The 12,365-nt window shown below is 40.8% G+C and overlaps 2 protein-coding genes across 5 annotated transcripts; both read right to left on the bottom strand.

Moving 5' to 3' along the window:
- Positions 1-51: 51 nt before the first annotated feature.
- On the bottom strand, positions 52-6,092 carry rbbp8 (retinoblastoma binding protein 8). 3 transcript variants are annotated; one of them, XM_047568375.1, is made up of 19 exons: positions 5,934-6,092; positions 5,468-5,616; positions 5,322-5,364; positions 5,135-5,230; positions 4,915-5,006; positions 4,720-4,792; positions 4,184-4,356; positions 4,009-4,104; positions 3,500-3,555; positions 3,315-3,382; positions 2,478-2,733; positions 2,156-2,321; positions 1,951-2,039; positions 1,627-1,726; positions 1,303-1,449; positions 1,155-1,194; positions 705-792; positions 494-635; positions 52-369 (listed from the first exon to the last, which is right to left on the bottom strand). In XM_047568375.1, the coding sequence occupies exons 2-19, from the start codon at positions 5,565-5,567 to the stop codon at positions 281-283; spliced, it is 1,914 nt and encodes a 637-aa protein (XP_047424331.1). In that variant the 5' UTR covers positions 5,568-5,616; positions 5,934-6,092; the 3' UTR covers positions 52-280. The 3 variants fall into 3 exon arrangements, with proteins under 3 accessions (XP_047424331.1, XP_047424332.1, XP_047424330.1); XM_047568376.1 differs by having other exon boundaries at positions 1,155-1,191; positions 4,184-4,359; XM_047568374.1 differs by having other exon boundaries at positions 4,184-4,359.
- Positions 6,093-6,618: 526 nt separating this feature from the next.
- On the bottom strand, positions 6,619-11,848 carry fam168b (family with sequence similarity 168 member B). 2 transcript variants are annotated; one of them, XM_047568635.1, is made up of 7 exons: positions 11,720-11,848; positions 9,259-9,342; positions 9,069-9,152; positions 8,677-8,819; positions 8,322-8,520; positions 8,110-8,234; positions 6,619-8,025 (listed from the first exon to the last, which is right to left on the bottom strand). In XM_047568635.1, exons 2-6 carry the CDS (start codon positions 9,326-9,328, stop codon positions 8,122-8,124), a joined length of 609 nt encoding a protein of 202 aa, XP_047424591.1. In that variant the 5' UTR covers positions 9,329-9,342; positions 11,720-11,848; the 3' UTR covers positions 6,619-8,025; positions 8,110-8,121. The 2 variants fall into 2 exon arrangements, with proteins under 2 accessions (XP_047424591.1, XP_047424590.1); XM_047568634.1 differs by having other exon boundaries at positions 9,069-9,155.
- Between the last annotated feature and the right edge of the window lie 517 nt (positions 11,849-12,365).

The following is a 12,365-nucleotide window of genomic DNA, read 5'->3' on the forward strand; positions in this document are numbered from 1 at the left end:
AAAATTCATGAGCTCTGATGCATTCATGAAGAATTGAGCGGAAACTCCATAGACACGCAAACATTTATTTATCCATACATACTATCTACAACAAGAAACTGGATTAAACAGTCTGTGAATAAAAAACAGCACCAGAGGTTCAATGAAATGACTCAATGTCGACATTCTTCTTAACGTCACTGAATTAAACAGAGCGTCACTGTACTCCCAGTGCAGCTTCAACAGTCTGTTCTTCATACACAAATTACAGTAACTAGGTCAATTCGAACAGTTTTGGCTCCTACTCGTTTTGCTTTGGGGAGAATAAAGCATTTAGTGGTTGTCTTCTCCGTAAACGGGCCTGAGGATTCTTCTCTTCCTTGATGTAACCTAGGACAGAGGACGATTGCATCTTGAGATAGTACAGAATACCATTGGGCATTTTAAAGTTATTATGGGACGTTATCACAATGCAGTCGTCGTAAGAATGACATCAAAAAACTTGGTATATAACCTCTGTCGATGCACGTTTGTGTTGACGGGAATCCAACTTCCCAAAAGTTTTCCGGAGTACAGGGAGGGATGTAGAGGAAACGGTGCCTCGAGCAAGCGGACAACTTTTTCTGTTTTTCCTCCTCCGGCAGGTGAGCGTAGTACTACGGGGAGTCACGGTTATTTAAAACCAGTCAACGACACGTTTCAGCTTTCAACCTCAAAATACTCACAATCTCACATTCCTTGCAGGTTGTTCCCTTCAGTTTTCGTCTCTCAGCTTTCTTGCGAACCACAGCCACGTGAGCAAATGTCGGGTGTCTGGTTCAGAGAGGAGATTCAGAAATTATTCATTAGAGCAGAGCTGGAGAGCATTAAAATGGTTGGAAATATAAATTAAAAGTATTCTCCCAACCTTAGTGACAACAATGACTTCAAAAAGATGACGTAATTCAGGCTTTGTTCATCTTTTCAAATAGTTTTTCAAACTCAAGAAATGCAAATAATGTGCCTACGTGGTTATTAGCCGCTAATATTTTCTTTCTGAAAGGATAATCAAATGTGCCAGCGCGTTCTGAATGAGGTGGGCGCATTTTTATTCTGATTAGTAGTAGAACTACTACTGTCCATCTGAATGTAACCATCTTTCATTATCTCAATGTTGGAAAGTTCAAATGACTTACTTGGCTTTATTTTGACATGTGTTTTCATGAGGATCTTCTTCTAATGTGGAGAATAAAAAAGGAGATAGTCAGGAGTTAAAATTTAGAAGCAGATATTGAATATCAAATGTCAAATACTTGTTAAATTACAGTTTCTTTTAATACCTACCATTGTCTTCCTCCTCCTCTTGTTTGTCGTCATCATCGTTGCAGTGTTGGCTCTGTTCTAACTGTAAACTGTTGTAAGACTTGTACTCCCCGTAAGCGGTTGTTTCAAACAACATATCCAAACTGTCATTTGCCTTCTCGCCTAGTCCTGGAAAAGAGGACCAACTCAGTTACATCATTTTTATCACAGAACATCTCAAGTATTTAACAAAACTTGCTCTAATTCCCAGATGACTGGACCCAGAGTCTCAATCTATTTCAACAATCTCTGGGTCAGTCAACGGTTCAACATGCGATCATTTAAAAAGCTGTGGTTTGTGTTTACCAGGAACACCGTCTCCTCGGTCCCGGGCCTGAAGTAAGCTGTGACTGACCCAGGTGCAGTCGGTATCTGCCAGTTCATGATGCTGCTGTTCTTCCATTTCCTACAATGCAGATAAACAACCACATACGCAGAATAATGGTGGACGTCAGGGGACACAATTCTTGTACTCATTCTTTTTTCAGACACTTCTCATATGGTATAGTCTAAAAAGAATTACGGCGTATATTGATACAGAAAAACTACGCTAATCAACAGTCGTCACAGAAATTTCTCCACCGATACATTGACAGAGCTTGACTGAGGAAGACATTGATGTGACCGTACCTCGTCTCCTCTGTATTCGGTGTCGTACATGGAGAGGGCGAGCGCCGGGTCAATGCTCCACGTGGGCTCCACTGCACGCTTCCTTTCAGCTGGGAGAAGCAGAGACAGCCGGTCACACTCAAGCCACCAGACACTTAGCTGCACAACATTCACCTTACAGTCAGAAATAAAGACATCAAAATGGTCCATGCTGCAGAGGACTCACAGTCTTTTGCTTCATGCTGCCCGTGTGAAGACTTCACATTCTGCAGAGAGGTTCTCGTCTTCCCATCCACATCCGCTTTAGCCTTCACGTTTGGCTTCTTGAAAGCTGGACTTACACAAGAAACATTTGGCTTTTGGCTGGACGTCTCGTTTTGTCCAAAGTGTCCCTGTTAAATGTTAAAGAAATCACACAGTATTTCCTTTTATCATACACAGATTTGATTCTTCTTTAAAAAGTGCAGATCAAACTCTGCTTACACGACCTCTGAAAACAGTACAGCTTGCTTTCTCACACAAACACACACTGAGGACACATCTCTTACCTTGCTGTCAAGTGGCTCCCTATTGAAGCTCTGACTCCTCACAGGTGTGATCGGTTGTTTCTGTTCACCCTCCCCTTCATGGACTCCTTTTTTGGAGTCCTCCACCTCTGGGTCACTCAAATCTTTCTTCCGCTTTGCCTTGCAGATGGAGCCATCTTCTGAAAACCGTTTGACACGTGGTAGAAGAGACGGGGACCTTTCCGAGGTCGAGTCTGGACTGTGGATGAGTGTGAGTGGACGGGAGGAGCAGTGGGGCCTTTGAGAAGGGACACAAATATGCTTGTGGAACTGGAATGATTTCTTGGGTTTGAATATTTAAAAATAAATAAATAAATAAAATAAACTAATTCAAAAGGATCTAATGAAATAACAGAAAGTGAATCCAAAAAAATACTGAGAACATCCTTTCTGCCTATAGATCAGAGGGCGGAGGGGAGCAGGTTAGCATCATGTATTGCTTTCTGCCACAGTTGCCAGGTTTACATAGACACTAGTATTCTGCAGACAATCAGAATATCTCAAATCACAGCAAACGTGCCTCTTATAACCAGAAATGGTAGAAAAGACTGGCCCTATCGGAAGAAGAGAAGGGTGGGGTAAACCCTCTCTATAATCCATTCAACAGGAAAAGCTTGGCACCTTAAAAACCTTGTCAAGTTCCATTCTGATTTATGAACGTATTAGATCATTTTATAGAACATCCAAATCTCTAATCAGAACCATTTCAAATGTGTTGAAGGAATCCTGTCCATGTAAATGCCACCTCTGTCTTTATTCATACATCAAAGTCTGTCTGTTATTAGTTAAAGCTACTATGTGTAGAATTTGTGAATTTACTTTGATTGAGCTTCGTGCTGCCGGGATGTTTTTGTGCTGCTTTGCAGGCTTGCAGCAGTCTCAATTTCCTGAGGAGAGACAAGTAAAAGGAGAATAATTATCAATGCTGGACCTAAGATAAGCGTTTTTTTATTCAGTGCACCCACATCACACTTTTATTATATCAGTGGTTCTATTCTTCCTACCGTGTGAAGTTCAAAGCCACAGGTTTCTGCAATGAATCTTTCTTCATTCACATCTTCTAAAGTACGACAGACATGTTCAGCATTAGCTTTATGCATTTCACGATCCGATACATTAATGCTGCAGGAGGCAACTCTGATAATACGGACACTGAAAATGTTCAAAGCTAAATCTGTGACGCTTCAAAGACAAACATAGCAAAAGTTTCGCTGTGTGAGTGCGTCTGCATTTCTCACTGATCAGTTTCCATGAGTAGGAGTGTCTGGCACCTATTTAATCTGAGGCATCAGGGAGAGTTTTACAGTCACGCCTCTTTCCCACCCAACTGGGTGAATTTCACTGATATGACGCATGTGTTCATGTAGATAAATATTGCTCATATCCCTTCTTGGATTTTCAGTGACAGACAGGTTCTGATTATAGGAAAAGAAATATTCCAATTCCCTTTCTCTTAGAAACTAGACATATAGTCCTTCCTGTTTTACTTCTTCTGAAATTATAACAGTCATACTTGAAATCTTCGGTGCATCCAGTTCACACGTGTTGGGTACAAGCACGTCTGTTCTTCCAGGATTCTTTGAGGCACCAACGGGATCTTTAATGAGCTCTTACCAAGAAAAACACAGGTTAATTAGAACCGTTTCAGACAGGTGAAAAAACAAAACAAAAAAAAAAAGAGGACTGACCGTTGAAGAGTGAGTTATTAGACTGTAGCAGAGGCATCTCTGTATAGCGAACATGCTTAACTCTGTCAGTATTTTTACGTTTCTTCAGTTTGTTCACCGCGGGCAGTGAGCTCGGCATGATAGGAGAGTCTGGGATGATGCTGTCTTCGTCTTCCAGGGAGGACGTCTCTGTACTGCTTGAAAAAAACAACAACATCTGCAATTCTTAAGTGGGAACTGAAACTTCAGCTCAAGTGCTTCTTCCTGTGCAGAAGACCACAAATTAAAAACGTTTGAAACCTGGAGCTGCGTACCTGTCCTCCTATAGAGCAATGGGAGCATATAACATACAACCCACAAGTGTTTCATTGTAAAAGGAAATAAATTTATCATAACTGAAGTGAAACCACCCTGGTAGATGTTCTGCCTGCAGTACCCACAGTAACTGCTTTTGTCTTGAGCAAGATTTACAGAACAGATGAAACACATAAAAGTATAGAAAATTCGAATTATTTATTTAAGTTAAAACATTTATAATGTCAAAGAAATGAGCTTACCGTAGCATCTTTAACTTTTGTAGTTCAGTGCTTAGTTTTCTGTTTTCATCCTCTAGACGGCTGCTTTCATTCTCTGGGGAACACACAAGATGCATTTATTTACCTACACTTCAACATCACAGTTTACATTTTTGTTGGCCTCTGGTCAAGGATTGCCATCTGCTGAAGTAAAGTAAGAACATGGAATAGACTCACTCAGTTTGGCAATAAGCTTCAGATTCTGATCCTGATTATTTTTCAGGTTTTCTTCCAAGATGACACATCGATCACACTCTCCCGTCCGAAGCCTGGAACAGTAAACATAGCTGCTTGTCTTTAAGGTTCCAGCTGTTTCAACCTTACATGCCAGCACTCTTATGATTATTCAGCCTTATGTGAAGGGACAAATAGCACATATCCAACTTTGAGGAGTCACCTTTCTTCCAAGAGACTGATGGCATCCTGCAGGGCTTTGTTTTGCTCCTTGAGCTGCTGGTTGCGGGTGTAAAACAGTTCAAGCCTCTGTGCATCTCTGTAAATACCAAACGACTTCAGTGCAATTCACAGAAAGAAAAAATAAGTATTTTTACATATCTTTTACAACATGGACACAGTGTACTCACAGGCAGCGGTCCTTCTTCAGCTTGCTCACTTTTGCCTCCAATTCTACAAACACAAAACTAGTATCTGACTTCTGTGTAATCTACATGAAAACCAGGTTAAACTGGATGTGATCACAGCCGGACACTTCATCAGGGGTTACGTGTACCTTGCAGTGCATTCTGGTGACACTCTCCGAGTTGCCTCCATAAGTCTTCAAAGTCATCAGCTGCCCTGGTTGTCCCGCTGCTCTGTCCTGGGCTGCTCATCCTCCATTCACCTCCCAAACTCTCAACTAGCTGCCCTCACTCCCGTTTTCTACCAACACGAGAAAAACAGCGTTTATAAAGTTTCTAAGTAGTAGTTGCCAGGCTAAACACATACTACACTTGTCCAACAGCACTGTGACCAGTCTCTAATACCATGAATATTTCTGTTAAAGTTTATTTAGATTTGCCAGGTTGTGCATCAAAGGTGACATTAGTTTACACCGCAGTGTAACTTTATCCGTGTGTGAAGTCTCCAATCTAAGCTAGCCCTGTGCCGCTTCGCTTTAACTCACTACTTTTGATTAACGAAGCTAAAAGTAGAGACGCGAACGACACGAGTGCAGATGCGAAGTAATTCAGACTTACACCAACAAGTCCAATTAACTGTCACGCTTTGATGAGCATAACAAAAGTTAAGCTAACGTGTGAATATAACACCCCGCTGCCATGTTTTCACCAGCTTTCCACTTCATAACAAACTCCAAATTCGCGCGCCGCATTGCATTCTGGGAAGTCGGTGTCTTCTTCTTCGCTCCGTTATTCTGGTACCCCGGAAGTTTCGACTTCCTCCCATGGTCCTCCCCTCCCATAGATATATATCTATGCTCCACTCCCTTACTCCCTACTGAATACTAAAACAACAATCATTACTACGAACAACAGTAATAAGTTACACATATATCGGCCATGTACGGATTTGTCTTTATTTGTGTTATACTTAATATATTTTAAATCAATCTTTATTCCCTGTCTGTCATTTCTTTTGTGCAGCATATTCTATTGTTGCTCCATTTTCTGTTACTTACTTCGAATGAATTTATAGTCTTGTGATTATTTGGAACTATTTTTTATTTTTATTTTTTTTCTTTACCATTACTCCGTATGCTGCTGTGCGATTTTGAAATTTACCCAGAGGAATCTATGAAGTTACATCTTAATAATAAATGACCATTTCAGCCATGCGGAACTTAATTCAGAGTCAGGTCCCGTATGATTTATTATATTATAGCAGTATATTATAGCGCATAAACACAACATGAAACAACTGTGATTATCCTTATATTTGTTTTTATTTTTGGTCTTTCTTTAGAATACAAAACAGGAAACCAAAATCACAAAATAACATTTACAAAACAGATTATTTAACTGAGGTGACTGAGGCAACATAGAAAAGCATGTCTGAAACAGTGATATTGGTGTGTTAGCCTGGAACCTTGAGGTAAAACAGCGAGCAATGTCAAAAGGTCAAATATCTTTACAAACGGTTTTAGAATTAGTGCCTTCGTTCAGTAGTGCTATTCACAAATGGAGTTTAACAATATCATGTTGTCCTAACATGCCCACAGTTAGCAGTGATTTTATGATGTAGTGCTTTGGAACTACTTAAGAGCAAATAGATAATAGTGACATGTAGGCCTAACATTCTTAGCATGTCGCACTGTATTGGCACCATTTTTAATGGTTTCTCTTTTTGTCCACTTTCATGCCCACACCAACACACAACACTGTTTCCACTCATTCACTCTCATTAAATGGATGCAAATGATTTCTAACAACTCTCTCTACTTGTTTTCCCATGAGCGCTTCTGGATAAAATAAGTGAATATGTGAACCAAGTGGAGAGATGCTTTAGAAGTTTGGAAAAATGTACTTTTTTTCTTTCTTTTTTAAAATGTTGAAAATAAAACAGGTAGAATGGGTTAGGTATGGAATGGCCATCAGTCAGAAGCATAAACCCAAAGTCCCATGTTTTTTCCTAAAATACAAAAATGGTAAGACATAATGCATACGCTGCATCACTGAAAGAAACAATAAAGACTGACCTGAACACAAAGCGGTGAAAATGGTACAGGGTGGACTGCGCTTGATATCGCAGGTATATTTTTGCATGAACAAACATTTCTTGACTTTTCTTTCACATTTAAGACATGGTCACTGGTGATTCAGCATTGCAGATTATTACTTTTTTTTTTTTAGTTCCTTTGGATGTGTGCCTTGTTGAATTTGCATCTGTCACAGCAGGTAGATTGAGCTAGCATTACTTCATATATCTATATATACACATGCATTCGATGTCATATGTATCCCCCAAATTAAAACAAAAGTAAAAACTATTCCAAACTCCCTTTTCACCTCTTAATAGTTTAAGCTATAAAACCCTGCATGACAGTCCACGAGAAGTTTGTATGGAGCGCTGCAGTTTGACGTGAGATATGCAGAAAGTTGTAGAGGTGCTGGCGCTGGGGGTGCGGCGTGAAATGCAGCCTTGTTCCATTAAGAGGGATGATGGGGATGGGCCTATTCTTTACCCCCACCCCCTATCCAAATGGGCCTCTTTCTATGTAGTTGGGTATAAGATTCACATTATGCTGGAAGAAGAGTAACTGGTTGCAGACGCTGCCAGGGCAGGCCTTCAACACTGGAGTAGAGTGTGAATGCATATCTACCATCTCCTTACCTGTAGGGAGAATAACACGCATGAATATAAAACTTAAATCTGCACTTTTAATGCTTTTTGACAGCTCACACACATGACACTCACGCTTCCCTCTCTTCACCACTGCGGGGGCACATAGCTGTAGCTGGGTGTGCCAGGGGGCCGATATGTGGGCATCGTGACTGGGTGAGGGGCAACAGGCGCTGGTGATGGAGTTGTCAACAAAGTCCCTGTAACACATTGAGAGTTAAAAACATGCATCTTTATCTAATATTATAACAGACGAAACAACGACGAGGCGGATGGCGGCGGCTCACCAGCTGACATGGCCATGGTAGTGCCGGCTACCATTCCCATGGCGACGCCGTTGGGGCGGGGAGGAGGGATAGGCGGGGCGTACATGGCTGCAGGCATGCCGTTCGGCTGGACCACCGTCGTGTGATGGATGACATGAGGCGGCGCAGCATACAGTGGCTGTGTGTAGTAAGGGCCTTGTTGTTGTGAAGGTATTAACGCCTGGACCACACGGAGAATAACTTGTCACAGCTCAGAATAAAAGACCGAATAGACTTCAATGAGGAGAATGAGATGCAAAGAAATTTTTCAGCTGCATCCGACTGGCAGTTTGAAATGTGAATGTTTGCCATCACTTAGTGACACAAACAAACTGACCTGTGCATAGGGGTTCTGTTGGGGATAGGTGCTCCTGACAGGGTAAACAGCAGCAGGGTAGGGGTTTGGTGTGGAGGAGTAAGGTGGGACGGTCCCTGTGTTGGGAGAGCAGGACATTTTGAAAGGAGTCCCCGGAGCGTAACCTGGAGTAGGACGAAGACACGGCACATAAAAGTTTATATTGCGCCAAGATGCAGAAGACACATTTCTGAAACTGGTATATTTTTCAGTAGTTTCAAAGCTTCTTCAGATATTTGTATTCTGCTATATTCCCATTAGCACAAGTGTTTATTTCCTACATTATGCTTTTAGCTCACTCATATAAAATCAATTGAATGAGCTCATTCTAATCAAGCGCGTTCCTACGAATTAGGTATATACTTCATTCTTACCACTGGGGAAGGCTGCGTTTGCTCCTGCGTACATGTTGGCAGTGTATGCCGGGGCAGCTGTCGCATAGCCGACAGGAAATCCTGCTGCTGTCACCAGAAAGAGATCAAACATTCAATAGGTTTCCTGGTTTTGTGGTATTTCCTTGTAATTAAGATGCCTAAAGCACTACACATCATCCCGGGACTTTACCTGGGTAGCCTAAACCCTTAGTGTTGGTGAAGGGAACCCCTGTTGGTGCAGGGCTGTAAACTGGATTCATTGTGGTCACGGATGCTGCAATGAAAGAGGCACAGAAGGCATGACTTTAAACAGCTGCCGTGAGGAGAATGATTTACGAGAGCGACTTTAGATTCGAAGCAGAGATCACCTGGGTACGTCTCCCAGATCAGAATCAGATCAGAAAAAAACTTTATTTATCTCCGCAGGGGCAATCAGGACGGCGAAGAGCGGTACATAAAATTACAGAGCACGAGAAGAAACACACAAAGGGAGGCTGGTATGAGGCAGGTTCAGTAGGCAGAGCGGGTTGGCTAATCAGCTCGATCCACGGTCTGTGGAGCACATGCCAAACTGTCCTTGAGCAAGACAATGAACCCCAAGTTGCTCCCGGTTGCTGGCACTGATGCGTGACCATGTGCACGCCCGTGCGAGCGAACGAGTAGCTGCATCACTGTGACTGTAAAGCACTTTGAGAAAAACGCATAAATAATAATCAACACGTTTTGCCAATCAACACCACAAAAGTTATTTCAAATTCACACATCAGAAACCTAAGCTTAATAAATGTAGTGTGCTCGCTTTGTTTAGTCAGAAGCTCTGGGCTTTGTAAGCAACAACTCTATTAATAGAGCCCTGTTACTGTAGCTCTCCCGAGTGGAACCAGATAGATTACCACTGAAGCCAAGAGAAGCTCCCACATTTACTGCATTTTGCCCAGAGATTAAATTACAGCACTTTAGATTTGAGTTATTTTAATGGATAATGGGAGCAAAAACGATGATGATCATGCTGTTTTGTTCGGTGACGGCTTGCAGCGACTTATGTGAAATGACCTTGATAGGTCGTGGTCACACCTGGACAGATATTCAACATTTATTTCTTTGTCCTCAATGTGCTTCCTCCAGAAAACCATAAACCCGAAAATACAGCTATAACCCATTTTTATGGAGCAAACTGCACTAAATGTAGTAATGCACAGATAAACAGCTGTACATTGGCTTTGGTTGACATTTGCCCAAGAGCAAAAAAAATAGCAAACACAGATGGTTTTGGCTGATATGTTGTTATTTATGATCAAACATGGCCAATCCCATTTTTGTTTGTGTTTATTAATTTTATGAATTACCCGGTACTTTTCTTTGTATGTACATTTAAATACAATTAATTTATTTTTGACCAGGAAAATTTTTGTGTGTTTGGAAGTGCTCAAAAATTCATCTTACTTATTTATCAGGCAGTTATACTGTAGGTTAGAAAGGATTTTTATAGAGTTGTCAAAGAAATAGAGTTGTCAAAGAAAATTGTACTAAAAAAAAATAAATAATAATAATAATAATAATCTTACTAGTCTAACTTTAATTGTATTTTTTTTTTACTCTGCATTGCATAAAAAATACTCTATCTTGTAAATTATAGAATCATTTTAATACAGTATTGTAACATGGCTTTTCATACATCCACATTTTAAATTTGAATTTTAACGACAATATAACTTTCAATTTGCTGAGGCCTCTACCTCTACCTCTGTAATGTGCGACTCTAGCAGAGTTGTGCCTCTGTGCTGCCCTCTAGCGGTGCCTCTCATATCTCCACAATCACTTTACAAGTCTGCACATTAATATAAAACCTCAAACAGAGAATTAACTGCTTCATAATAATAAAGCAGTGAAATCACTATTGTATTGTGGACATTAAAATTGATCCTGGATGTGGATATACAGAGAGAGCAAAAACCTACACTTATTTTGTAGTGCGAGTCCTTATGGGAACAAACGAGGCAGAACGAAAAATACATCATTAGCGGGTTTCGTTTTTTATTATTTCGCTGTAGAAAAATACCAAACACTGCGAAAATCAACAATTCAAATAATTCTTTTTACCTCACTTCTTGTTATCTTTTATCAAAAACATTAACGAGAGAAAAAGTGTGAAGAAATGCACTAGGGTGTAGATCTTCTTATCAATAATTAAAAACGAATCAATAAAGTGCTGTTTTGATGATAAGCTGTTTTTCAGCTGGTCATTAACGCGATCTTCATATATTTTCTTAAAGGTGACGTTGGCCGCAAAAATAAAGATGGCAACCTTTTTTTTAAGTGGAAGAATTTAGAAAGGTGAACGCAGCGGGGCTTTGTTACCATTAGCTAGCTCAGCTCAAAAGCCTCGCAGGCTGCACCACCCAAGGTTATACGGCTAAGCGTTTTCCCCTTTGCAGGTATGCTCCGATGACCTGCCTGTAATCACCTGCCCTGACCGCGCTAAACCGCTGCACCGTCCCCGGACAGCGGACAGATGGGGGCCGCTTGTCAACAGGCCGCACAGCCCAGGAGGCAGGCGGCCAAACAGCTGTGTCCTGCAGCAACGCCTGTCCCGGCACCAGAGACCTAACTCACAAATGTTCCCGTCTTAACAATAACGCAAAACAACTTACTGTTGACAGTTCTGACCGTCCGATAGTCTCCTCCTCTGGTCTTCTGGCGAAAAATGAAAAATTAAGCTAGCTGGTGTTTTGCTCCCAGATGCTTTGCTTAACTCTTTTGAGCACCCCGCGTCACTTCCGTATATTGTCACGTGGTCCACCAACATGAAATAATATATTTTATATTTAAATCAGATATAATTTTTTTTCTTCCTGTCATGTGTATTTGTTTTTGCTTCATACATTAAAGAAACTGTTTTATTTATGTTTTTTATTTAATAAAAAATCAGCTTATAGACGATTACAAATGCAAAGAAATATATATATTTTAAAAAAAAATGACGTAACGGTTTTAAGTAAAATAAATGTATCTTCTCTCACTAAATTAAATGTATGCTGCTTTATTTTTGTACTCTTTATAACATTGTGTCAGTCAATAACCAAAACACTGCAACACTGTGCTACAATCCGTGAGCTCATTATTGTGTCTGCTCTGCGGTCCTTGAAGGCAGTAAAAAATAATAGACTTGGATGGGGAGTTCGCTTTATCTGACAGTTTGTCAACATTTGCTTGGGGTTGCTTCGAGTAACATGTGAAGTAAGTGCTAATTTTACTAATTGATTTTCACGCTTCTGTGGCAGCAGCGCATTTACAGGT

This window comes from Mugil cephalus, chromosome 18 (genome assembly GCF_022458985.1).
Source record: "Mugil cephalus isolate CIBA_MC_2020 chromosome 18, CIBA_Mcephalus_1.1, whole genome shotgun sequence".
In the NCBI taxonomy this organism is placed as follows: Eukaryota; Metazoa; Chordata; class Actinopteri; order Mugiliformes; family Mugilidae; genus Mugil; species Mugil cephalus.